The following is a 27,759-nucleotide window of genomic DNA, read 5'->3' as shown; positions in this document are numbered from 1 at the left end:
TTTCATGGTCTTCAGGCAAGGGAAGGTAGTATATAGTTCTTGAGTAACTCTGTTTGCCATAATACTTCATTGTGCTCTTTTCATTGTATATGGTAGGAAGTGACCAGAAGAAGGTTACATATACATATACATTAGACATTAGATTTTGGAGTAATATTAACACCATTTTGTTCAGCATCTTGCCCGAATATGGGATAATGGAGAAATAGGATTAGTTTCAAAGTTAAGGGGACCTTCTTTTTTTCTGATTTTTTAGTTGTTCACCTGAAATTCTTTTAATGGTCTCTTTTCTAGGAGATAAGGGCTATAAAATACCATTTGGGGGTGCCCGGGTGGTGCAGTTGGTTAAGCATCTGACTCAGTTTCAACTCCAGTCATGATCTCAGGGTTGTGCTTAAGACTCTCCCTCTACCCCCTCCACCACACTGTCTCTCTCTAAAACAAATTAAAAAATCTTTAAAAAAAAAAACAAAACCATGTTGAGGCACCTGAGTGGCTCAGTCGGCTAAGCCTCTGCCTTTGGCTCAGGTCATGATCTCAGGATCCTGGGATTGAGCCCCTCGTTAGACTCCCTGCTCAGTGGGGAGCCTGCTTGTCCCTCTCCCTCTGCCCCTCCTCCCTGCTCATGCTCTCTCTCTCTCACTCAAATAAAATCTTAAAAAAAAGTACCATCCGGGGCACCTGGGTGGCTCAGGTGGTTAAGCGTCTGCCTTCATGATCTCAGGATCATGAGATCAAGCCCCTCATTCGGCTCCATGCTCAGCATGGAGCCTGCTTGAGGTTCTCTCCCTCTCCTCCTGCCCCTGCCCCTGGTTGCACATGCACATGCACTCTCTCTCTCTCTCAAATAAAATAAATAAAATATTTAAAAAATAAAAATAAAATATTTTTTTAAAAAGAGCATATTCCCGACAGAAAATATAGTATATGTGAAGCAGGGGCAATGGAATTTTGAGAGATCTGTGCAGTTTTTTTAAAAAGATTTTATTTATTTGACAGAGAAAGACACAGCGAGAGAGGGAACCTAAATAGGGGGAGTGGGAGAGGGAGAAGCAAGCTTCCTGCTGAGCAGGGTGCCTGATGTAGGGCTTGATCCCAGGACTCCGGGATCATGATCTGAGCTGAAGGCAGACGCTTAACGACTGAGCCACCCAGGCGCCCCAAGATCTGTGTAGTTTATTGTGGCTGGAGCTTAGGACAGACTGTAGGTAAAGTAGAATGGTGAGAGTTAAGGCTGGAGAGGTGAATTCAGGCCAAATGGTGAAGGACCCAGTATGGCTGCTTACGGAGTTTGAACCTGATTCTTTAACAAAGAAATTTTTAATAGTACTGATGCTATAGTGTGAGTGCACAAGTTTCTTGAGTGTCATATTTGTCTTTTGTGTTTCTAATGCCAGACACATATGTGTCTGGCAACAGATGTTTGTGGAATATAATTCACCATCTGGAGTGGAGAAAGACTGCAAACAGACCAGTTATGATAGTTTAGGTAAGAGAGTAGGCCCAGAGCTAAAGCAGTAGCTGTACAAGTGAAGAAAAAAAAAAAGCTCACCCAGAATTTTGATAAATTTCTGACCTTGAAGACCAATTAGAAAAGGCGAAGAGAAAAAAGAAAAGAAAAGGGGAAGAGAGGGGTGCCTGGGTGGCTCATTCGGTTAAGCATCTGCCTTTGGCTCAGGTCATGATCCCAGGGTCCTGGGATTGAGTCCTGCATCAGGTTCCTTGATCAGTGGGGAGCCTGCTTATCCCTTTCCCTCTCCTCCTGTCTCTCCCCCTGCTTGTGCATACTCTCTCTCTCTCTCTCTGGCAAATAAAATCTTAAAAAAGGAGGGGAGGAATAGATAAGGAGGTTTCTAGTTGGGGAGATTGGATAAAATGCAACACCATTAGCTGAGACTGAAAGGGACAGATATAGGAGTAAGAAGAGATTATTATATTGTATATATTTAGTAGTCAAGGGAAAGGTTTTTATTTTTGTGGCTTGTTTAGGAATTAGGAGGGGGTCTGTTTTTGGTTTTGGTTTTTTAATCATGTTTGAAGGATGAGAGAAGCCAGTGGAAACAGAGGTATTAGAGAAGACAGGATAACTGAGAGAACAAAGTCTGGCATGAGGCAGAAGAGGATAAAACCCAGAAAAGAGGGAGATAGTTTAGGAAAAGAGAAGGAGATGAAAGTAAGCCTAAGGCATACATTCTAAACTCCTTCACACTTAGAAAAACTCAAGGCTTGGCTTGTAAGAAGGATGGATCTTTTGTGTGTGGGTGTATACATATATATATATACCTAGAACTATTTTTGGTATTCTAATCCTGGAATGTTACAGTTTTGGGTTTGTGCAATGGAATGAATGTTTATGTACTCCCAAAATTCATACATTGAAATCCTAACCCCAATGTAATGGAATTAGAAGGTGGGGGTCTTTGGGAGGTAAATTGGTCATGAGGGTGAAGCCCCTCATGAATGGTATTAGTACCCTTATAGAAGAGACCCCAGAGAATTCTCTCTTCCCTTCTTTCTACCATGCAAGGATACAACAAAAAGTTGGCAGTCTGCAACCTGGAAGAGGGTCCTCAGCAGAACCTAACCATGCTGGTAGCCTGATCTCAGACTTCCAACCTCCAGAACTGTGAGAAATTTCTGTTTATAAGACACCTAGTTTATGGTACTTTGTTACAGCAGCCCAAGCTGACTAAGACAATTTGCCAAAAATGATCAGGCATATGTTAAAGTGATTATTTGATAGAGATCCAATCACCTTTGTAAAATTTTAATGATAACCAAACACAGGAACAGTGTATTTCTGATAAGAGTCCTGACACAGACTTAAGAATACTTACTACAGGGGTGCCTGGGTGGCTCAGTCGGTTGAGCGTCTGCCTTCGGCTCATGTCATGATCCTGGGGTCCTGGGATCGAGTCCCACATTGGGCTCCCTGTTCAGCGGGGGTCTGCTTCTCCCTCTCCCTACTGCTCCCCCTGCTCGTGCTCCCTCTCTCTCTCTGACAAATAAATAAAATCTTAAAAAAAAAAAGAATACTTACCACAAAAACTATATAGTGTTAGGTCAATAGCATCTCAATTTTTAAAATAATTTAAAAATACTTTGTAATCTAAATAAAGTTTTGCTATTTAAATATTTTAATTTTCAAAAATAAATAAATAAAAATAAATATTTTAATTTTCACTATAGAATTACAGTTTCCACGAAGTCAGGGATTTTGTTGTGTTGTATCTCTAGGGCCTGACCTGTAACAGTCATTTCTTTCATTCATTTATTCAACAGGTATTTATGGAGCACCTACTATGGCCCAGGCACTGTAGATGCTGAAAATATAACTGAACAAAACAAAAATCCTTGCCCTCATAGAGCCAGCACTCTTTGTTGTTTTGTTTTGTTTTGTTTTGCTTGGTTCTGCCAGCACTCTTTTTTAAAAAAAATTTTTATTGTTATGTTAATCACCATACATCATTAGTTTTAGATGTAGTGTTCCATGATTCATTGTTTGTGCATAACACCCAGTGCTCCATGCAGAACGTGCCCTCCTCAATACCCCTCACCAGGCTAACCCATCCTCCCACCCCCTCCGCTCTAGAACCCTCAGTTTGTTTTTCAGAGTCCATTGTCTCTCATGGTTCGTCTCCCCCTCCAATTTCCCCCCCTTCATTCTTCCCCTCCTGCTATCTTCTTTTTGTTTTTCTTAACATATATTGCATTATTTGTTTCAGAGATACAGATCTGAGATTCAACAGTCTTGCACAATTCACAGCGCTTACCAGAGCACATACCCTCCCCAGTGTCTATCACCCATTCACCCCATCCCTCCCACCCCCCCCTCCAGCAACCCTCACTTTGTTTCCTGAGATTAAGAATTACTCATATCAGTGAGGTCATATGATACATGTCTTTCTCTGTTTGACTTATTTCGCTCAGCATAATACCCTCCAGTTCCATCCACGTCGTAGCAAATGGCAAGATCTCATTCCTTTTGATTTCTGCCAGCACTCTTAAATCAGTCTGCCAAAAGCTGTATTACAACCTTTCTACTTGTACCTCATTGAAAACTCATGTGGCTACATCCATCTGCAAGGATGAGACTGGGAGAATGGGAGTGTTTGATCCACGTGATTATGTGCCAAGCTAAAATCAGAGATGGTGTGACTTAGGAAGATGAAGAGATGTTGAGATAGGTGGTTAACAAGTCTCTACCTCAGACATGTTTACATATTATACCATTTTTTAAAAAGATTTTATTTATTTATTTGACAGAGAGAGAGACAGCGAAAGAGGGAATACAAGAAGGGGGAGTGGGAGAGGGAGAAGCAGGCTTCCCGCTGAGCAGGGAGCCCGATGCGGGGCTCGATCCCAGGACCCTGGGATCATGACCTGAGCCGAAGGCAGACGCTTAACGACTGAGCCACCCAGGTGCCCCGCAACTCTCAATTTCTTACATTCCCTCTCCCTGTAGTAATTGTAGGTAGGGGAGAGGAGGAGGAGAGGAATTTGTACCTTGATTTTGTCACATTCTAAATCATGAAATAACTGGTAAAGTTGGCACTGTCTACTCAATGCTTAAATTTTATTGTTGAAACAATTTTATTTTATTTAAAGATTTTATTTATTTATTTGAGAGAGAGACTGAGAGAGAGAGCATGAGAGGGGGGAGGGTCGGGAGGGTCAGAGGGAGAAGCAGCCTCCCTGCCGAGCAGGGAGCCGGATGCGGGACTCGATCCAGGGACTCCAGGATCATGACCTGAGCCGAAGGCAGTCGCTTAACCAACTGAGCCACCCAGGCGCCCTTGTTGAAACTATTTTAATTAAATTTTTTTGTTGTTATTGGCCGTGCCTGGGTGGCTCAGTTGGTTAAGCATCTGACTCTTGATCTCAGCTCAGGTCTTGATCTCAGGGTCATTGAGTTCGGGCCCTGTGCTGGGCTTTACTCTGGGCGTGGAACTTACTTAAAAATAAATAAAATAAAATACAATGTTTTTTCCCTAATATTTTGGGGCCTCCTTTCCCTATTGGGCTTGGGGGGAATGAGATGTCAATTTTAATAACATGCCATGGGTAAAATATAATGAGAAAAGTGAACTTCGGTATATTCCTCAGATAAGTTTTAAACTATATTTTACTGGCTTTAACTTCCATTACGTGGACAATTGAGAATTGACTACATTTCTAAGTGCAGCTCCTAGGAAGCTTGATATTTTGGTATATTCTCCATCCTGTAAGTGTAGGCTTCTAACTCTCAGAGGAAGGAAGCAGCCTCTTTGCACCTTAAAGACAAATTCAAGGAGGAAGATGTTTATGTCAGAGAACCTGTTTTCCTGTTTGGCTCAAGTCCAACAGATGTAATATTGGACAAAATGAGACATGCTCATGTTTTCTTATTGTGGTCAGAAAAAAATGAAAGATCTTAGTATCTAGTTTTCTTTTCTTTATGCTAGTTGATCTAGAATTGGATAAGACAAACCCAAATCAGCCACGTATTTTACTTTACTGCTTCAAGCTCTTTTGTAGATATCACTAAAACAGTCATCTCTTTGAAGACATCTCTGAAGGATGTGACTGGCCATTCTATCTAAATGTTTCTGGCCCATCATATTGCAAATAAATAGCCTTTGCTGCATAAAAAAACACCACAAAGTGGCTTTAAACAACAATTTATTATTTCTTACTATTTTGTGTGTTGGCTGGCCACAACTATGTGGCTTTTCTGCTCCATGTGGTATCCTCTGGGTTCACTCATGTGACAGTCATCTAGAGGCTTGACTAAGTCTGAGTGATCCAATATAGCCTCACACATTGGTCAGCAGGTGCCTGCTGTTGGCTGGAACTTTTCTCTCCACATAATCTCTCCAGCAGGATAGCTGGACTTCTCTACAAGGCTCCAAGGAAGTGAAAAGTAAAAACTACCAAGTCTCTTGAGTCCTGACTCTCAAACTGTCCCAGCTTTATTTCCACCACATTCTCATGGTTAAAGCAAGTAACAAGGCCAGTCCAGATTCAAGGCAGGGTGGGGGGGGGGGATAGATGCCACCTCTTGATGAGAAGAGCAGTAGGTGTATATAGGAATGGGAGGAACTATACTGGTCATCATCTTTGCAGACAATCTATCACACATGAGGAAAGAGAAGACTAAAAAGGGGGAAAAGAATTTGAAGTTGAGAAAAGAGGAGAAACATGAGCTGAAACACAGAAAAAGCAGTATAGATATGCTTCTACAGTGCTTTTGTGGTTAATATTCTTGAATTTCCCCAGAAAAACTAGCTGAATGTATAAATGAATGAATATATGTTTGTTTTCAGTAAAGGAAAGCAACATCATGCATTTTTGTCTGCCCCCTTGTTCTTAAGCCCAGGATGTGAGGGAAAATTCATATGTTGTACAAAATATATAGATATCCATATAGATATAGTATTTATATATGAACTGTTGTATTCAGAATGTAGGTTAAGAACAACTGCTTGAGAGGCACCTGGGTGGCTCAGTCGGTTAAGCGGATGTCTTTGGCCCAGGTCATGATCCCAGGGTCCTGAGATCGAGCCCCTCGTTGGGCTCCTTGCTCAGCGGGGAACCTGCTTCTCCCTCTGGCTGCCTCTCCACCTGCTTGTGCTCTCTCTGTCAAATAAAATCTCAAAAAAATTTTTTTTGTAAGAACAGCGGCTTGAGTTCAAATCCTTGAACAATCACTTGGGCAGTTACCTAATTTCTCTAAGCTTTAGTTTCCTCTTTTTTTTTTAAAGTAGGCTCCACCCCCAAAGTGGGACTTGAACTCACAACCAAAAGTCACATGCTCTACCAACTGAGCCCGCCATGTGCCCCATTAGTTTCCTCACTTATTTTTTCTTTTTAATATAATCTCTACACCCAACGTGGGGATCCAACTCACAACCCTGAAATCAAGAGTCATAGCCTCTTCTGACTGAGCCAGCCAGGCGCCCCCCTTAGTTTCCTCATTTTAAAATGGGCTTAAAAAACAATACCTACTTTATTGGGTTATTGTGGGGATTAAACAAGATAATATACTTAGCACATTGCCTGGAATCTAGTAAACACTGGATAAATATTAGTTATTCTTTTTTTTTTAAAGATTATTTATTTATTTATTCATGAGAGACAGAGAGAGAGAGAGAGAGAGGCAGAGGGAGAAGCAGGCTCCCAAGGAGCAGAGAGCCCGATGCGGGACTCGATCCCAGGACCCTGGGATCATGACCTGAGCCGAAGGCAGATGCTTAACCATCTGAGCCACCCAGGCGCCCAATATTAGTTATTCTTATTAAATCTATTAAGTCTGCCCTCATATAACAGAGAATCTTCCACTGGAATAGTGTCGGGGAGGGTTATGGCCCCAGTGCCAGTCTAAGGTAATTATTTTGGCCCTCTGGGTTAAGAACCTCAAAACTTACTTATTTTGCTTTTCTCCCTGTCTTTGTTGACAAGCAAAGAGAATATCAAAACTGCAATATTTACAATAGGTGAACATTAGAGATCGCCTAACCTTCCAAATCCTCAAAGGAACTCAACAGAACCTAATTTCTATTTGAGGTATTATTATTCAATAATAATACCTAAAATTTGTAGACTATTTCAGAGTTTATATTGCCTTTTCATATCCATTATATAATTCTCACCATTCTGCCAGGTATTATCCCCCATTTACATGTTAAGAAACTGAGTCTCAAGGGGATTGAATTACATTCATACCCAATATCACATAGCTATTAAGTGGCAGAATTGGTATTTGAATCTGGTGTTACAATATCTATAATTTAGTTTAAAATATTTCAATACAGAAATTAAAATATTATGGGTGTGTTTGGTTAAAATTATACTCTAGGTGCAGCTAGCATTTTAATTGGGAATTCACACGCCGGAGGGATTGCTAGAAGCACTTCAGTCCTCTTAACTCTAATCAACATTAGATATTTTGCTTATTAAACCAATGAATGGCAGAAATTAATTTATATTGGAGACATTAATGGATTGTTAATTGGAATAATGGACATTAGGGATGGGCTCTCATTGCTGAAAATAGTGGTGCTGTGGATTAGCTAAAATAATCAAAATGCTTTTGGGGCGCCTGGATGGCTCAGTGGTTAAGCGTTTGCCTTCAGCTCAGGTCATTATCGCAGGGTCCTGGGATCGAGCCCCGCATCGGGCTCCCTGCTCAGTGGAGAGCCTGCTTCTCCCTCTCCCACTCCCCCTGCTTGTGTTCCCTCTCTCGCTGTGTCTCTCTCTGTCAAATAAATAAAATAACATAAAATAAAAATGCTTTTCATGCTTATATGAATTGGTAATAGTACACGAAAGGATAAAACACAAAAGCGTTTCAGTTAAAATCTATCAAGACCGGGGCGCCTGGGTGGCTCAGTCGTTAAGCATCTGCCTTTGGCTCAGGTCATGATCCCAGGGTCCTGGGATCGATCCCAGCGACTGGCTCCCTGCTCAGCGGGAAGCCTGCTTCTCCCTCTCCCACTCCCCCTGCTTGTGTTCCTGCCCTCGCTATCTCTCTCTCTGTCAAATAAATAAATAAAATCTTAAAAAAAAAATCTATGAAGACCTATAGCCTATGTCTTTAGGGATGGAACCTGACACACGATATCTAAAAGGTTCAGTGTCTTGCCATTGTGGTGGAAGGTTTGTGGTTGCCTAATGCCAACACTAAGGGTAATAAAATCCTAAATTTTGTTGTATTACTGCATTTATCTTGTTTGAAGCTTCATGCCAAACCATGGTGGAATCATAGAACACAGTGCTTAGGTTTTTAAAATTGTTTTGTTTTGGCTTGCTAGTAAATATTTAACGCTAAATGTCATCTTCGGATTTATAAAGTTATGTTCTTTTTGTTACATCACAGCGATTCCATCTTCTCCACTATAGCTTGCTATAGTTTTTTTGTTTTTTGTAGAGAGAACTAGCGACCAATCTCACTTACAGATGCAAAACTCCCTACTGGCAGGGAGGCTGAGAGACTAAGGGAGAGATTTCAGCATGGAAGACTGGCACAGAAAAGGAGGCAGTGGCTCCTGGGGAGTTTGAGTGGGCTCGCCTGAGCCTGCGGGCCAACGTGGATCCAGGCCAGACCTACAGGATTGTCCTGGACTCCCCGCGGGCCTTCCTAGCCGCAGTGGCGGGTAGTGCCTGGGAGACCTCAAGACCTGACTCTGGAGAAGCGGATGGAGCTGGAGAACACGCGGCCGAGGAAGCCGGAGGTGCCGATGGAGATCCAGCGCCCGCGGGAGGTGCTTAGTGAAGCCATGGGTGAGGTGGAAGGTCTGGAAGCCAAAGAAGGCAGTTAAAACCTTGCAACAGAATCAAAGGATAACAATGGGCAGGAAGAGCTTCAACATGGACCCCAGAAGGGGATCTAGTTCTTGGTGGAGAAGGAACTTCTCCAGAGCACGCCAGTTTCCTGTACCAGGGCAAGGGCCTGAACAAGACAGCCATGGGGGTTACCTCGGGGAGAGGGAAGGGCTAGACCTGCCAAGGCTCCATGCCTTTATGGATCTGTATGAGTTCACGAACCTCAACCTAGTGCAGGCCCTCATGCAATTTCTTTCTTTTTTTAAGATTTCATTTATTTGAAAGAGAGAGACATAGCAAGAGAGGGAACACAAGCAGGGGGAGTGGGAGAGGGAGAAGCAGGCTTCCCACAGAGCAGAGAGCCCGATGCGGGGCTCGATCCCAGGACTCTGGGATCATGACCTGAGCTGAAGGCAGACACCCAATGACTGAGCCACCCAGGCACCCCAGGCCCTCATGCAATTTCTATGGAGCTTTCTACCTCCCTTGAGCCCAGAAGATTGGCCAGATAGATGATGGAAACCTTTGCCATGTGATACTGCCTGGGAACCCCAGGGTTTTCTAGTCTACAGACATATGTGAGGTGCTGTCCTTCGCCTGGTCATGCTGAACACCAGCCTTCACAATCCCAACGTCTGGGCAAGCCAGGCCTGGAGCAATTTGGGGCCATGAACCGAGGCATCAACGAGGGTGGGACCTGCCTGAGGAGCTGCTCAGGAATCTCTATGACAGCATCTGGAATGAGCCCTTCAATATTCCTGAGGATGATGGGAATGGTCTGACCCATACCTTCTTCAACCTGGGCCAGGAGGACTGGCTCCTTAAGCTGGGAGGAGGCCAGGTGAAAGTGTGGAATGGGCACTGGTTTATGGCCACAGACAACTGCCTCTACCATTTGAGAACATGAGGGACAAGGAGCTGGGGGGAATCATCCCTGTGGAGAACCTGAACATCCAAGATCTTGATGAGCCTTGGAAACCAAACTGCTTTGAGCTTTGCATCTCCAGCAACATGGGGCAGCTCATCAAAGTCTGTAAAATGAAGGCAGATGGCAGGAGATGTACCTGGTTTCAGCCCCCATGCAGGCGGAAAAGAAAAGTGGATCCAGTCCATCCTGGAAGCTGTGAGCATAGGCCCCTTCTGTGATATGCTGGTGGCAAGAAGAAGCTGATTCTGTCAAGAAGGAGGGAGCAGCCCTGCCCCCTTGCTCCATTACTTATTACAGAGCTGCCCCACCCTGGACCCCTGGGCCCTGCCCTTGCAGATTCTGGTTCCCCACTTGGAAAATTCACCACCTCTATCACCTTTCTCTTGTTTGTAATCAACACACTGTTGGTAATTTTTTTTTTTATAACACTGTTGGTAATCTTATTAAATTATTTAACCACAAAAGAGAGAGAGAGAGTTCCTTCTTGGAGGGGCAGTTCTTCTAAATAACATGTTAGCAAAGAGAATTCATCAATGTACAGAAGAATGATACTCTACAACTAAGTAAAGATTATTTTGGGAATGCAGGGGTGGCTTAATATTAAGAAAATAAATCACTATCATTTAGTGTGATCATATTAGGACTACGATATTGTTAGTAAGTGTTAAAAAAAACTTTTGTTAAGGGGTGCCTAGGTGGCTCAGTCAGTTAAGTGTCTGCCTTCGGCTCAGGTCATGATCCCAGGGTCCTGGGATTGAGCCCCGCATCGGGATCCCTGCTCAGCAGGAAGCCTGCTTCTCCCTCTCCTTCTGCGGCTCCCCCTGCTTGTACTCTCTCTCTCTCTGTGTCAAATAAATAAATAAAATCTTTAAAAAATAGATTTTAACATCCGTCTTTCAATAATTGATAGAATAAGGGGACTAAAATTAGTACAGATACAAAAGACTTGAACAACATTACCAGTCGACTTAACATTTATGTAACACTCCACCTAACCACACCAGAATACACACTCTTTTCAGATACACACAGAACTTTTACCAAGATAGACCATATTCTGAGCCATAATACAAGTCTCAATAAATTTTTTTTTAAATTTTTATTTATTTGACAGAGAGAGAGACAGTGAGAGAGGGAACACAAGCAGGGGGAGTGGGAGAGGGAGAAGCAGACTTCCTGCGGAGCAGGGAGCCTGATGCGGGGCTTGATCCCAGGACCCTGGGATCATGACCTGAGCCGAGGGCAGACGCTTAACGACTGAGTCACCCAGGCGCCCCAGTCTCAATAAATTTGTGGATTCTAGTCATACGAGCTATGTTCTAGGGCCACAATGGAATTAAATTAGAAACCAATAGCAGAAAGATATCTAGAAAATACCCCAGTATTTAAACTAAATAAAACAATTCTAAATACCCACAAGTCAAAGAAGGGAAATTTAAAAGTATTTGAACTAAATGAAAATATCAAAATTTGTGGAATTCAGTAAGGCAGTACTTTTGGGGAAATTTTTTCTAAACCTACTAACTACTCAGCATTTAAAAGAAACAGGCTATTGATTTATACAGCAACATGAATGAATCTCAATTACTAACAGTGAAAGGAGCCACTTAAAAAAGTGTATCTTGCATAATTACAGTTCCAATTTTTTAAAATTCTGGAAAATGCAAACTTATCTCTAGAGACAAAATAGATCAGTGACTACCTGGTGCCAAAGTTTGGGGTGGGGAAAGAGGAGGGATTACAAAGGTGCATTAAGGAAGCTTTTTGGAGTGATTGATAGGTTTATTTTTATTTTGGTGATGGTGTATGGGTGTATAAATATGTCAAAACTTATCAAATTGTATACTTTAAATATGAGCCTTTTATTGTATATCAGTTATACCTCAATAAATTATTTAAAAATTAAATTGAAAAAAGAGCCCAGAAATCTGTATAGAGATCTTGAATCTTTGAATTCTAAGCTGTACATGTGAGGATAAGTTTCCACTTAGTTTTAGCTTTCTGTAAAATTTGCCTGGCATTGCCTACTAAGCCTCCACTGTTGATGTGATGCCAAATATAAACATATATATATATATATTTAAATATTTGAGCCCTGAGGCACCTGGATGGCTCAGTGGGTTAAGCGTCTGCCTTCAGCTCAGGTCATGATCCCAGGGTCCTGGGATTGAGCCCCCGCGTTGGGCTCCCTGATCAGCGGGGAGTCTGCTTCTCCCTCTCCTGCTCCCCCTGCTCCCCCTGCTTGTGCTCTCTCTCTCTGAAATAAATAAATAAATAAAAATATTTAGAAAAGAAGAAATAAAATAAAATAATAAATAAATAAATAAATAATAAAATAAAATAAAATAAAAATATTTGAGCCCTATTATGGGACATGTATTAGGAATGCAAAAACCAATGAACTCCATTTCCACAAGGAGTTCTCATCAGAGTATGGACCCCAATCTTCAGGAGCCAGGCATGTATATATGTGTGTGTAGCTACCAGGCAAGAAAATATGAAGACTAAAGCACTCTAGAAAGACCAAATGTAAAAGCAGTAAAATCTAAATACTATATTTAAACATCTTCATACTAATTAAACATTTCTGTGGGCTGACCATTTTATCACTCCTAGTATAGATGGATAAGGGCAAAAAGTATGGCAGGGACAAGGTATGAGAATATATTAGGAAAGAACATAGGCAAAGGATTGCAAAATAAAACAGCTTGTTTTAATTAAATAGTTTCATGTGTTTGGGAAGACGGGAACATAAAGTATAAGTGAGAGGCCAGTACTTGTTCCTTTATAATATATACTGAAATTTTCAACAATTTGTGTAAGTATTTGCTTAGTTCTGTCACCAGACTGGATGATAGCAGTGGAGGAGGGGTCTTAGAAGTTCACAATTGAATTGTTTTACCTATAGAAATAGCATTCTGAATACTAATTTCATCAGAAGATGTCTTACACGTATGAGCCATTCCTTCCCTAGGCCTGAAAACAGACGCTATTCTTGGATGATTAATTAAAGAACCCTGATATCTACATGACCAGGACTATACGATGGACAATGCTCAGAAATTGTGTGTCATATCACAATTGTTCTCAGCTCTTAAATTAGTTCCACTAAAATATTTAAAAACAAATGGTCTGCATCTATACATAGTATCATCAAGAAGCTATAAAGCATTAACTTTTTTTTTTTTTTAATTCTAGGTAGTTAATGTACAGTGCAATAGTGGTTTCTGGAGTAGAATTCAATGTTTCATTACTAACAACACCCAGTGCTCATCACAAGTGCCCTCAATACTCATCACCCATCTAGCCCATCCCCCACCCACCTCCCTCCATCAATGCTCAGTTTGTTCTCCATTGTTAAGAGCCTCTTATGGGGGGCGCCTGGGTGGCTCAGTCGTTAAGCGTCTGCCTTCGGCTCGGGTCATGATCCCAGAGTCCTGGGATCGAGCCCCGCATCAGGCTCCCTGCTCAGCGGGAGGCCTGCTTCTCCCTCTCCCACTCCCCCTGCTTGTGTTCCGTCTCTCGCTGTCTCTCTCTCTATCAAATAAATAAATAAAATCTTAAAAAAAAAAAAAAAGAGCCTCTTATGGGGGCACCTGCGTGGCTCAGTTGGTTAAGCGTCTGCCTTCAGCTCAGGTCATGATCCCAGGGTCCTGTGATGGAGTCCCATGTCGGGCTCCCTGCTCAGAGGGAAGCCTGCTTCTCCCTCTGCCTGCCACTCTCCCTGCTTGTGCTCTCTCTCTCAAATAAATAAATAAATAAAAAACTTAAAAAAAAAAAAAGAGCCTCTTACAGCTTATTTCCCTCTCTCCTTTTTTTCTTTTTCCCCTTCCCATGTTGATCTGTTTTCTTACTTAAATTCCACATATAAGTGAGATCATACGGTATTCGTCTTTCTCTGACTTATTTCACTTAGCATAATACACTCTAGCTCCATCCATGTCATTGCAAATGGCAATATTTCATTCCCCCTCTTTAGAGATTTTATTTATTTATTTGAGAGAGAGAGAGAGAGAAAGCATGAGAGGGAAGAGGGTCAGAAGGAGAAAGAGACTCCCCACTGAGTCAGGAGCCTGATGTGGGACTCGATCCTGGGACTCCGGGATCATGACCTGAGCTGAAGGCAGTCGCTTAACCAACTGAGCCACCCAGGCACCCAAGATTTCGTTCCTTTTGATGGCTGAATAATATTACATGATATAGGGGCGCCTGAGTGGCTCAGTCGTTAAGCATCTGCCTTCGGCTCTGGTCATGATCCCAGGGTCCTGGGATCGAGCCCCGCATCGGGCTCCCTGCTCGGCAGGGAGTCTGCTTCTCCCTCTCCCACTCCCCCTGCTTGTGTTCCCTCTCTCGCTGTGTCTCTCTCTGTCAAATAAATAAATAAAATCTTTAAAAAAAAATTACATGATATAATATTCATATATATGAATGTGGTATATATATATATATCACATATTCTTTATCCATTCATCAATTGATGGACATCTGGGCTCTTTCCATAGTTTGGCTGTGGTTAATGCTGCTATAAATATTAGGTGCATGTATCCCTTTGAATCTGTATTTATCCTTTGGGTAAATACCTTGTATGCAATAGATGGACTGTAGGGTAGTTCTATTTTTAACGTTCTGAGGAGCCTCCATATTGTTCTCCAGAATGGCTGCACCAGTTTGCATTCACAAAAGCATTAACCTTTTAAGTTAAAGATTGAGTTTAGGGGCACCTGGGTGGCTCAGTCTTTAAGCGTCTGCCTTCGGCTCAGGTCATGATCCCAGGGTCCTGGGATAGAGCCCCGCATCGGGCTCCCTGCTCAGCGTTCCCGCTTCTCCCTCTTCCACTCCCCCTGTTTGTGTTCCCTCTCTCACTGTTTTTCTGTCAAATAAATAAATAAAATCTTAAAAAAAAGATTGAGTCTAAAATCCTTCCTTAATGTTATGCTATAACCAGATACATCAACTTATTACCATATCAATAATTATAGTATTATTCATTATATTTCAACTAAAGTTCTCAAACCACACTTATCCATGAAACCCTAAAATGAAATCAACAAAAATGCTGAAATACTTTACCCCTTGAGAGAAAAAAATGAATGGAAATCTATTCACCTCTTTCACTACCCCAACAGTAATAAAACAATAATTGGAGGCTGTTCCAATGCTGAATAAATACTCCTTAAATGAATAGGTTTAGAGATGTGTAGAGAAATACATGGAGACCAAGCTAAGGAATTTAGAATGTCATTATTTGCCTTTCCCATTAGACTAATTTCCGGGAGGGCAGATCCGTGTCTTATTCTCTGTTGGATTCTTACTGTGTAGCTAAGGGTAGGAATTGAGGAATTTATTGAATGAATACTGATTCCCATTTGTTTTCAAACTTTATTCCAATGAGAGGGATATGTAAGGCTGAGTAGGCAAGGGTCCAGACCTAGTTTCTTCAATCAGCTAGAATTTTAAAGATTTTTATTTATTTGTCAGAGAGAGAGAGAGAGAGAGAGCAAGCAGGGGGAGTGGCAGGCAGAGGCAGAGTGAGAAGCAGGCTCCCCACTGAGCAGGGAGCCCAACATGGGACCCAATCCCAGGACCCTGGGATCATGACCTGAGCCGAAGGTAGACCTTAACTGACTGAGACACTCAGCTGTCCCCAATCAGTTAGAATTTCATGATTAAAGTTTTAAAGTTCTGCTTTATTCAGCAGAGCTTTAAGTGGGAGAGGATTTTACATTTTAAGATTTTATTTATTTATTTAGAGAGAAAATGTGAGTGGGGGGCGGGGCAGAGGGAGAGGGAGAGAATCCCAAGCAGACTCCATGCTCAGCGTGGAGCCCAACTTGGGATTCGATCCCAGGACACTGAGATCATGACCCTACCTGACATCAAGAGTCAGGAGCTTAACTGACTGGGCCACCCAGGCACCCCGGGAGAACTCACTTTATGGAGGCAAGTGGCAAGCGTAGAGGGATTCTTAGTGGAGGGTAGAAGAACAGTTAGGAAACTATGGCAATAGCCTGCTCAGGTGGTTTGTTTTCTTTCCTCCCTCCCTCCCAACCTCTCTCCCACCCTCCCTTCCCTTCCTTCCTTCTCTTCCCTCCCTACCTTCCTTTCTCAAGATTTATTTATTTGAGAGAGTGTGAATGGGGGTAGGGACAGAGAGAGGGAGAGAATCTCAAGCAGACTCCTTGCCAAGTGGGGATCTTAATGCAGGGCTCGATCCCATGACCCTGAGATCATGACCTGAGCCAATATCAAGCCTCGGTCACTTAACTGACTGAGCCACCCAGGTGCCCCTCAGGTGATTTTCAATTAAGGCAATTGCATTAGGAATGAAGAGGTGGGATAGAGAATATTTAGAAAGTAAAAATTGTAGGGAATGGCTATGAAGAAGCGAGACTGTGACAGCTTAGGTTGACACTGAGGTTTCTTTTCTTTCCTTAAAATAATTAAAAAAAATACACTTAACATAGGGGCGCCTGGCTGGCTCAGTCAGTAGAGTGTATGACTTTTTTTTTTTTTTTTTTTTAAGATTTTATTTATTTATTTGACAGAGAGAGACACAGTGACAGAGGGAACACAAGCAGGGGGAGTGGGAGAGGGAGAAGCAGGCTTCCTGCGGAGCAGGGAGCCCGATACGGGGCTCAATCCCAGGACCCTGCGATCATGACCTGAGCCGAAGCCACCCAGGCGCCCCGGTAGAGTGTGTGACTCTTGATCTTAGGGTTGTGAGTTCAAGCTCCATGTTGTGTGTACAGATTACTCAAAAATAAAAAAATCTAAGAAAACCCAACCCAACAAAGCATTTAACAAATTGTTACCATCCTAACCATTTTTAAGTGTATAATTCAGTGAGATTAAGTATATTCACATTGTTGTGCAACCTCATCAATTATCTTCAGAACTTTTCATCTTCCCCAACATTTGAAATTCTGTACCCGTTAAACACTAACTCTTCCTCTCCCTCCTCCAACCCTTCGCAAACACCATTCTATTTTCTGTCTCTATGAATTTGACTAATCTAGGTACCTTATATAACTGGAATCATACAATATTTGTCCTTTTGTGATTGGCTTACTTTATATAGCTTAATGTCCTTAAGGTTCATCCATGTTGTAGCATGTGCCAGAATTTCCTTCCATTTAAGGCTGAATACTATTCCATTGTATGGGTATACTGCATTTATTCATTTATCTGTGAAGGTCACTTAGGTTGCTTCCACCTTTTGGCAATTATGAATGCTGCATGGATATACAGATGTCTCTGAGGCCCTGATTCGATTGGAGTCTATACCCAAAGGTGGAATTACTAGATCACATGGTAATTCTATTTTTAATTTTTTGAGAATTAGCATACTGTTTTCCATAGCAAGGACACCATTTTACTTTCCCATTAACAGTGCACAGCGGTTCCCTTTTTTTTCATTTTTGCCAACACTCCCCCGCCTTTTTTAAAAAAGATTTTATTTATTCATTTGCAAGGGAAAGGGAGAGAGAGCACAAGCAGGGGGAGTGGCAGGCAGAGGGAGAGAGAAAAGCAGGCTTCCTGCTGAGCAGGGAGCCTGACGTGGGACTCAATCCCAGAACCCCGGGATCATGCCCTGAGCCAAAGGTAGACGCTCAACCAACTAAGCCACCTAGGGGTCCCTAACGCTTTCCTTTCAATTGTAGCTATTCTAACACGTTTGAGGTGCTATCTCACTGTAGTTTTGACTTGCATTTCCCTAATGGTTAATGATGATGTGTGCTTTCATGTGCTTTTTGCCCATTTGTAGAACTTCTTTGGGAAAATATCTGTTCAAGTCTTTTGCCCACTTTTTAAGTTGTGTGTGTGTTGTTGTTGTTGTTGACCTATAGTTCTTTATCTATTCTGGATACTATCCCCTCATCAAGATAAGTCATTTACAAATATTTTCTCACAATCTGTAGGTTGTCCTTTTTTTGGTAAGATTTTATTTGTGAGAGAGACAGAGAGAGAGAGAGAGAAAGGGAGAGGGCATTTGCTGAGCAAGGAGCCCGAAGTGGGGCTCGATCCCAGGACTCCAGGATCATGACCTGCGGCAAAGGCAGAAACTTAACTGACTGAGCCACCCAGGTACCCCTGTAGGTTGCCTTTTTATTGTTGATTTATGTCCTTTGTTGCAGAGAAATTTTAAATTTGGGGGAAATACAATTTACTTTTTTTTTTTTAAAGCAATCTCTACACCCAACATGGGGCCTGAACTTACCACCCTGAGATCAAGAGTCATATGCTCTACTGAGCCAGCCAGGCACTCCTACCTACTTTGTTGCCTATGCTTCTGGTATTGCATAAATCATTGCCATATCAAAGGCATGAAGCTTTCCTCCTGTTTTCTTCTTAGAGTTTTATGGTTTTAGGTCTTATATTTAGGTCTTTGATCCATTTGTAGTTAATTTCTCTTTCTTTGGAAAATTATTTTCCATGTGGATATCCAGTTTCCCCAGCACCATTTGTTGCAAAGACCAGGTTTCTTTTTTATACAACCAAATGGACAGCTGTGTCATTCATGAGCTGTTAACAGGGAAAACATAGGAAAATTTTGACAGGGTAGACAGATAATGGAAGTAATTTTGGGGATCTTGAAACTGAAGATGAAACAAATTTAAGAGAAAGCAAGGGGATGTTAAGGAGACTAATTTCAAGAAAAGACAAATGTAGCCATGCATGAAGAATGCCCATTAGAATTATCAACTAGGTGAACTTAAGAGCCATTTGGTGGAAAGGTACAGATAAAAGCCACACTCCCATGGACTGGTAAGGGAATGAATAGAGCTACATCTATCATCATAGATAAACCATGGAAACAAAGTTGAAGTGAAAAGAAATTTGCAGGATGATATGTAATGTACAATTTTGTTTAAAGTTTTAAAACTTGTAGATCACTAACTTCTTTGGGTACATAAATATGTATTGACAGAACATCAACTTACATACAGAAATTATAAAACACTAGTTCATGATAGTGGTACCTCTGAGGGAGGGAAATAGGTTTGAAGAAGGATATACAGTGGTCTCCATACCTATCTGTAAGGTTTAATTTCTAAAAAACAAAACAGTTGGATGACAGGTACACACAGTCCTTTACAGTCCTTCATCTGCATGTCTGAAGTATTTCCCAAATAAAAAGAAAATCTGCTAATGGAGAAACATGGTGAGAGTATACCTAACTAAATTGGCTTACTGTTTTTTTTTTTTTTTCCCCTTTAGAAATCAGAATGGTCATTCAGTAAATAACCAGTGCCAGTTTCACAGATTCTTAACAAAATGCTTCCAACAATCCTATACATGTTTTGGGAGTATCAGGTTGTTTTTTTTTTAACAGAGGAGGTCAGAGGTTACTTAAAATATCATTGTTAGTCTGTTCAGGGGCGCCTGGGTGGCTCAGTAGGTTAAGCGTCCCTGCTCTGCGGGGAATCTGCTTCTCCCTCTGTCTCTCCCCCCCCCCCCCCCCCCGCCCTCCCCCTCTCCCCCCCCAAACTTTTTAAAAAAAAAAAAAAAAAAGGATTGGGGCGCCTGGGTGGCTCAGTCGTTAAGCATCTGCCTTCAGCTCAGGTCATGATCCCAGGCTCCTGGGATCGAGCCCTGCATCGGGCTCCCTGCCCCGCGGGAAGCCTGCTTCTCCCTCTCCCACTCCCCCTGCTTGTGTTCCCTCTCTCGCTGTGTCTCTGTCAAATAAATAAATAAAAGCTTAAAAAAAAAAAAGGGTTTATTGAGTATTTGAATAGAGACCTAATCATTTTAAGAACCAGGAAAGTAATTCTTCAAGAAATTTGCTCAAATTATACATTCCCTAATTTGAGAACCAAAAATTTGATCATTCTGTGACAAAGTTAGTTGTACATTTCTTTTTTTTTTTTTTAAAAGATTTTGTCAGAGCGAGAGCAAGAGAGCATGCACAAGCAGGGGGAGCAGCAGGCAGAGAAGCAAGTCCTCTGCTGAGCAGGGAGCCGGACGTGGGACTCGATCTCAGTACCCCAGGATCATGACCTGAGCTGAAGGCAGATACCTAACCGAGCCACCCAGGTATCCCAGCCTCAAGACTTTTGTTCAGCAAATGAACGGTTCTATCCCGGTAAAATGGAAGCAGGTCATCATCCTCAGCCAGATGTCAATTTGTGGTTCTCCAGGATAGTCTACCACTTCTTACCAATACAGCCTACCAGAATGAAAAGACCCTACTCAGAGAGTGGCTGTTTTTGGGGGAAGTCATTTAACCTCTTTGGTCCTCAACTTTCACTCACATCTGTTAAAATAGTATCTACTCTCATAGGGATCAAGAAAACTGAATTCAAGGGGCACCTGGCTAGCTCAGTCAGAGAAGCATAGGACTCTTGACCTTGAGGTTGGGAGTTCAAGCCCCATGTTGGGTAAAGAGATTACGTACATAAATAAATCTTAAAAAAATTGAATTCAGGGGCGCCTGGGTGACTCCGTCATTAAGCACCTGCCTTCAACTCAGATCATGATCCCAGGGTCCTGGGATCAAGCCCCGCATCGGGCTCCCTGCTCAGCGGGAAGCCTGCTTCTCCCTCTCCCACTCCCCCGGCTTGTGCTCCCTCCCTCTCTCACTGTGTCTCTGTCAAATAAATAAATGACATATTTAAAAAAAACACTGAATTCAGGAATAGAAAGGTCTAAACTTTAGTCCCTAAAGCCTCCTACCATGTGTCTGATTTATTCCCAACCTAACATTTCTTCTAGGTTTATTATCACTTACTTGTTTTAGGATTCTTGCCGCTACATTTACTTTTAGCCTTCCCATTTCCAAATTTTAGTCCTCTGCTTTCCCCCTCCAAACCATTTTCTAACAACCCCCAAACTCAGAAGCTTTACTCTTCTCCTAGGACTTCTATGGAGTTGTGTGTTTTTTCATACACTGGTTAAATCATTATTTATCAGTTTGCCTGGTTTTCACTTACTGTCCTAACATAATTATGTCTACCCTAATCATAATTTATTTTGTACATCAAAATGTCTGTATAGTGTATGTCTTGAGAGCAGAGTGTTTGCACTGTATACAGTCAAAAACTCCCTTCACGAGGTACCTTTGCATTTTATTACAAAGTGCAGTCTTTTCATCCACATCCATTATGCACCCTCTCCAACCCTGCACCAAGCTCCTACATATCAAGATGTAAACAATGTGAACTGCTTCTCAGAGGCCAGGTAAGGTCCAATATATATATTCAAAAATTGTAGGCCAGAAAAGAGGGCTGATTATTAAATATAGAAGACACAATTTACTAACAGTTAACATCTGGGAAAGAAAATGGAAAGGAGAAACTTTACATGTTAAGTTCTATTCTCTGAAGACAATAAAGTCCTAACAGATAGCCTACTATAGTATCTTTAAGAGATGAAAAGACTGAGATTTTAAGTGAGAAATCTGTGGCATTAAACCTTTTCAACTGAAGCTGAGGCCTTACAAGTAATTACGTGTTTTCATTTCTAGAGCCTTCATGTTTTTTTTTTTTTGGGGGGGGGTTGGTGGGAAGAGACCAAGCACCCACTGAGTTCATCCAACAAGAAGCCATAACTTTATTAATGATAGAAACAGTACAAATTTCAAACCAAGCTGCAGTTATTCTTTTGAAACACCAAAAAAAGTCCTCGTTTTCAGATGGTTACATTGTTAATTCCTGTAAGAAAAGAGATCATTAGAAGCAGTTATAGGCAAATTGAGAATTCAGGCCACTAAAATATGAGGTAACTCAGAATAGGCTTTGGAATGAAGCTTCCTAACTGGCTGATACTAAGTACAGAAAATAAAGTCATCCATAACTGGTCAGGGCAGAAGAGGTAAAGGAATAAAGGTTTGGGGTTTGGACACTTACCATAATAGCATTTACAATATCATTACTGTTGTTCTTCAGGGCTCGGACTGCCTTTGCTCTTGACACATTTGCTTGTGACATGACCAATTCTATGTCCTTAACCTCTACACCGGTTTCATCAACCTAAGAGAAGGAAAAAAAGCACAATAACCTAAAGGCCAAGAACAACTCCAGTAGTTCTTTGGAGTCACGGGTCTCTTTAATCTAGTTTTTTTTTTTTTTTTCATAAAGATTTTATTTATTTGACAGAGAGAGACAGTGAGAGAGGGAACACAAGCAGGGGGAGTGGGAGAGGGAGAAGCAGGCTTCCCGCCGAGCAGGGAGCCCGATGCAGGGTTCGATCCCAGGACCCTGGCATGATGACCTGAGCCAAAAGCAGACGCTTAACGACTGAGCCACCCAGGCGCCCCTGAATCTAGTTCTTAATATAACTCAGAAACTATTTAAGTCAATTGATTTTGAGAACCTAAAGCAATATAGCATGCACCCGTCACTACAAAACAATACTGGGTGCCTGGGTGGCTCAGTTCATTAAGCGTCTGCCTTCAGCTCAGGTCATGATCCCGGGGTCCTGGGATTGAGCCCCGAGTCGTGCAACCCTACTCCTCAGGGAGCCTGCTTCTCCCTCTGCCTCTTTCTCTGTCTCTCATGGATAAATAATTTTATATTATAAATAATACATATTATATATATAATATTATAAATACATAAAAATCTTAAAAGAAAACCCCACACAAAATACGACTATCTGGAGAGGATTAAAAGTATAAAAGATTTCCCTATATACCTCTTCTTCTTCACTCTCCTCTTGTACAGTTGGAGTCTGTGTGTTTTCTTGAATGTTTGAGACAGCTTCACCTTGAACTTTGAATTTCTCAGCAGCTGCTAGTTGTGCTTGCTGAGATAAATCCTCGATCTATAGGGCAAAAAATATAGATTTGTATGAACAGATCGGTCTGTAGTAAATGAAATAAATCGTTTGTATCTTTTCCAAACTCTCACTCTAAAGCCACTTCAGGTTAACTTACTGTATAGCTTTAATTGCTTGCCCTCACTAAGAGTACATATCACTGTACAAAGAGAACTAGTTTAGGTCTAAAGCAGTGGTTCTCTACTGGGAGGTGATTTTGTCATCCAGGGATATCTATCAAATGCCTAGAGATTTTTTTGGTTATCGCAGCTGGGTAGAATGCTGCTAACCATCTTTAACACTCAGGAAAGCCCCTCCACAACAAGGAATTATCTGACCCCAAATTCCACACCAAAGAATTATCCAACTCCATCAATATATAGTGTTGAGGTTGAGAAACCCTGGTCTAGATTGCGTCCAAGAAAATTTTCTTTACCTTGGCTTCCCCAAAAACTATGTAGGTATCTGAAGCTGGGCTCTTGTAGACATCTGGTTTTGTGATGACAAAGAGGATATTCTTAGATTTCCGGATAGTGACTCTTGTAACCCCTGTAACCTGTCGAAGACCCAGTTTGGACATAGCCTAAGAAATAGAAAAGAACATCAGGTTTTCAACTTCTCTAGAAGAAGCTTCAGAGGGGAACCTGGGTGGCTCAGCTGGTTGAATGTCCAACTCTTGATTTCGGCTCAGGTCATATCTCAGGGTTGTGAGACTGAGACTGAGCCCCACATCAGACTCTGCACTTAGCAGGGAGTCCGCTTCTCCCTCTACCCCTCCCCCTGCAGGCATTCTCTCTCTCACTCAAATACATAAAATCTTAAAAAAGAAGCTTTAGGAAGTAAAGAACTATATCCAAAGCAAAGCCTTAACTGAGGGTTGCTGGGGGCGGGTAGGGGAATGGGGTAACTGGGTGATGGACATTAAGGAGGGCATATGATGTAATGAGCACTGGGTATTATAGAAGACTGATGAATTGGGGCACCTGGGTGGCTTGGTTGGGCGTCTGCCTTCGGCTCAGATCATGATCCCAGGATGGGATCGAGCCCCGCATCAGGCTCCCGGCTCAGCAGGGAGTCTGCTTCTCCCTCTCCCTCTGACCCTCCTCCCTGCTTGTGCTCTCTCTCTCAAATAGATAAAATCCTAAAAAAAGACTGATGAAATCACTGACTTCTACCTCTGAAACCAGTAATACATGTTAATTAATTGAATTTAAATAAAAAGGTAACAAAACAAAAAGAGAGCCTTTTCCTAGTCTAACTTTATTATTATTTTTTAAGATTTTATTTATTTATTTGACAGAGACACAGCAAGAGAGGGAACACAAGCAGGGGGAATGGGAGAGGGAGAAGCAGGCTTCCTGCTGAGCAGGGAGCCCGATGCAGGGCTTGATCCCAGGACCCTGGGATCATGACCTGAGCTGAAGGCAGACGCTTAATGACTGAGCCATCCAGGTGCCCCCTAGGCTAACTTTAGATAATACAGAATTGGTTTCCAGGACTCCTGTTTTTTTTTTGCTACAGTAATTTCTATCACTTTAAATATGATCCTACCACTACAGTTCCCCCTCTCTAAAGCTGCTTTATCAGAACCTTTAATCCTTGTTTGTAACTTAAAACCTTACCTTCCGTGCCTTCTTTTCACTCCGGCTCTGTTTTGCTTTACTGACTGGTTCTTCATCAATTTCAGCGGCTGCTGCCAGCTAAGAAGATAAAACAGCTATGAGTAAACTGGAATATAAGGCCTAGATATCACAATCCCCATAAGGTTTTCCCTTTATGAAGGTTCACATTTCCAAATACTGAAGTCAGCTTCTCTGATCAACCCTTGTTCTTCAATGCTTCCTCGACTCAAGTACTCTGACCAGCAAGTAAGAGAACAGAACACCCACCTGGGCCTGTTGTGTGGTTGCCTGTGTGGAATCCTGTTCCTCAAGCTCTGGTACTGATTCATCACTGTCAGATTCTGTTCCAGACCCTGAGATGACAAATAACTTTAAAATTTTACAGTAGATTATAGGGAGGAGGCACCTCACCATAGCCTGCCTGGACTAGAGGTCCCTGGCTTATGTTAGACCTCACAAAGTTAAATGCAAACCAACTGACTTGTATGAAGCCAGCTTGACAGCCTCCTTAGCCATAAACTAGTGTGTACACATCCATTAAAGACCCAGCCCCAGAAATAAAGAGGTAATTTACTAGTTACAGCCAAGCAGTTTATAAACAGTAACTGCTTCCTTTCTCTCAAGGTCTTCACTTGGCACAGGCCAACACCAATGACCTACGTAACTCCAAATTCTACCTGACAGCCCAACCATCCCTAAAAGGTTATGGCAGACAAGGGATCTCCAGATACATTTAAGTGAAATAGCTGTAAGATCACGTTGTGGAGGAAGACCAGGGAGGACACTCCCCTCATGCTTTATACTGAGTTGGGGAAGGCCAGAAGCAGTTGTGTACACACATTTAGCCTTGTTTTCAAACCACTTACCCTAGCAATTTGGTTTCATCAACACAGCCTGAAGATTCTCAGTGACTGCCAATCTATCGTTCTAACAGTCATCTGTTAGAGCCTGTCCTGTGACCTCTCCCATTTCTTCCAAATGTAATTCATGTATTTTAAGTTTACCTCAACCAGAAGGCCAAGCATTAATAAAGACTACTGAGAGAAAAAAGCATACACCTGTACCATTCTCAGGCTAGGAAAAAAAAGTCTTGAAAAGGGAGTCACTTGGGCACTGGTCATTACTAAATCTAAGACGTGAAAAGAAATTCAAATAGTTCCATATTTCCCAACATTTTAGCAAATCCCAGGCCCAGGGACAAGGTTAGTTATGTGGTAGAGATTAGAGCAAATTAAAAGGTCTAATAGGTCTTGGTTTTCAATGTCAGATCACTCAGGTAAAAAAGATGGCAGATCCAGGGTTAGCTTGAACCATATTATACAAGATGATACAGAACAGACTATCTGAGGTGATGAAAACCAAGATTGTTTCACATTCCTAGAGCTTTTGCATTTAAAATTATCATTCTATGTTCTATGTCCAAACACAAGCAGATATACTGGAGAAAGCGGCGCATCCTAGGGTTAGTATTGGTGGGTAGCCCCAGGAGGGGTGTGGGCGACACACCATGCACACAGCAAACCAAGGCAAATACCCTTGTTGTTCTTCAGAACAGGCTGCTTGGCACAGGGGGTTGGGGCAGGGATCCCAGCAGGTTTGGGGGTGGGCATGTTGACGAGGACCGACTGGAAAGGCACTCCCCCCGAGATTGGTTCCGGGGGAATCAGAGGCGGCAGCTCATCCTCATCAGCAGGGGCTGAGGGCTTACAGGGTGATTCCAGCAGAAATTGCTGTTTAGGAGGCAGAGGGGGAACTGGGGAGGGAGCGAGAGGCAGAGAGACTGATGGGGTGGGTGCTGGAGGGATAGATGCTGATCCAGATTTAGGAAGGACCTTCTCAGAGGAAACTGTTGCTAGCGGAGTAGACGTCACACGCTCAAGAGGAAGAGTCAAAGGGCTCTTTGGGGAATGAAAAGAATCTTTGCTTTTTAATGGAGAAACAGAGAGGGTTTTGGGAGTCTTTGAAGAGACTTTCTGAGCAGAGACTGTCAGCGGGGCTGGACCCATTGTAGAAAGGGGTCCTTTAGTACCGTTCTTAGCTGAAGGATCTGGGCACAGAGGAGGTGAAGTAGTAGAACTCTTCTTGGCCAGTGGACCTTTCTCAGAGGGAGCTGTGACAACTGGTGCACTTTCTGGAGCTGGGGCAACAAGTCCTGCTTTGAGAGCTGTGGAGCCTTTCTTTACTGGTAGGCCTTTAGAAGCCTGAGGGGCAATGGACCCCAAGGGACATGTGACTGAAACTGGAGAAGTAGGGGTCTCTTTGGGGGAGGGAGGAATCTCAGATGAAGGAGTGGGGGCACCTCTGGATGGGGTAGCTGGGGCTCTCTTGGGGGATGGAGTTGCTATGGAGGCTGGGGTTCCTCCTGGGGTTCTTTTGGAGGATGGAGTTGCTGAGGTCCCTTTGGGGGCTGGGGTTGACAGAGACTCTTTGGGAGAGGAAGGAGTCACAGCTGGGGGAGTGGAGGCCCCCTTGGGAGATGGGGTTGCTGGGGCCCCTTTGGGGGCTGGAGTTGCCAGAGACTCTTTGTGGGAGGAAGGAGTCACAGCTGAGGGAGTAAGGGACCCTTTGACAGATGGGGCAGCTGGGGCTTTTTTTGAGGAAGGAGTCACTGCTGGGGGAGTGAGGGCCCCTTTGGGAGGTTGGGTAGCTGGGGACTCTTTGGGGGAAGGAGCCACAGCGGGAGGAGTGGAAGTCTCTTTAGGGGTTACTGGGCCCCCTTTGGGGGAGGGAGGAGCCACAGCTGGGGCAGTGGAGGCCCCTTTGGGAGGTGGAGTAGCTGGGGTTCTTTTGGGAGAGGGAGGAGCTGCAGTGGGGGTCCCTTTAGGAGACTGGGTAGCTGGGGACTCTTTGGGGGAGGAAGGAGCCACAGCTGGGGGAGTGGAAATCTCTTTAGGGGATGGGATTGCTTGGCCCCCTTTGGGAGATGGAGTTGCTGGAGCTCTTTTGGGGGTTGGAGTTGCTTGGGATTTTTTGGGGGAGGGAGGAGCCACAGCTGGGGCAGTGGAGGCCTCTTTGGGTGGTGGGGTAGCTGGGGCTCTTTTGGGGGCTGGAGTTGCTTGGGACTCTTTGGGAGAGGAAGGAACCATAGCTTGGCGGGTGGAGGCTCCTTTGGGAGGTTGGGTAGATGGGGACTCTTTGGGGTAGGAAGGA

At 42.8% G+C, this 27,759-nt stretch overlaps 2 protein-coding genes and 1 pseudogene across 5 annotated transcripts in view; 2 read left to right on the top strand and 1 right to left on the bottom strand.

The window, feature by feature from the left end:
• The first annotated feature begins 9,138 nt into the window (after positions 1–9,138).
• On the top strand, positions 9,139–10,687 carry LOC118008695 (annotated as a pseudogene).
• Positions 10,688–21,753: 11,066 nt separating this feature from the next.
• Positions 21,754–27,759, bottom strand: part of NACA (nascent polypeptide associated complex subunit alpha) — a 12,432-nt gene continuing 6,426 nt past the window's right edge. For all 4 annotated transcript variants that reach the window (XM_035002348.1, XM_035002347.1, XM_035002349.1 and 1 more), the window contains exons 3-8: positions 24,877–24,962; positions 24,610–24,687; positions 23,424–23,570; positions 22,865–22,993; positions 22,078–22,200; positions 21,754–21,882 (exon numbers count right to left, since the gene is read on the bottom strand). In XM_035002348.1, the coding sequence (XP_034858239.1) occupies positions 21,868–21,882; positions 22,078–22,200; positions 22,865–22,993; positions 23,424–23,570; positions 24,610–24,687; positions 24,877–24,962 (578 nt within the window). In that variant the 3' untranslated portion in view covers positions 21,754–21,867. The remainder of the gene's footprint in view (positions 21,883–22,077; positions 22,201–22,864; positions 22,994–23,423; positions 23,571–24,609; positions 24,688–24,876; positions 24,963–27,759) is intronic.
• On the top strand, positions 26,150–27,753 carry LOC118008693 (glycine-rich cell wall structural protein-like). The gene has a single exon (XM_035002346.1). It carries the CDS (start codon positions 26,821–26,823, stop codon positions 27,751–27,753), a length of 933 nt encoding a protein of 310 aa, XP_034858237.1. The 5' UTR covers positions 26,150–26,820.

This window comes from Mirounga leonina, unplaced genomic scaffold (genome assembly GCF_011800145.1).
Source record: "Mirounga leonina isolate KUSES-001 unplaced genomic scaffold, KU_Mleo_1.0 Mir_126, whole genome shotgun sequence".
Taxonomy (NCBI): domain Eukaryota; kingdom Metazoa; phylum Chordata; class Mammalia; order Carnivora; family Phocidae; genus Mirounga; species Mirounga leonina.
This window is presented reverse-complemented; position numbering and strand designations above follow the sequence as displayed.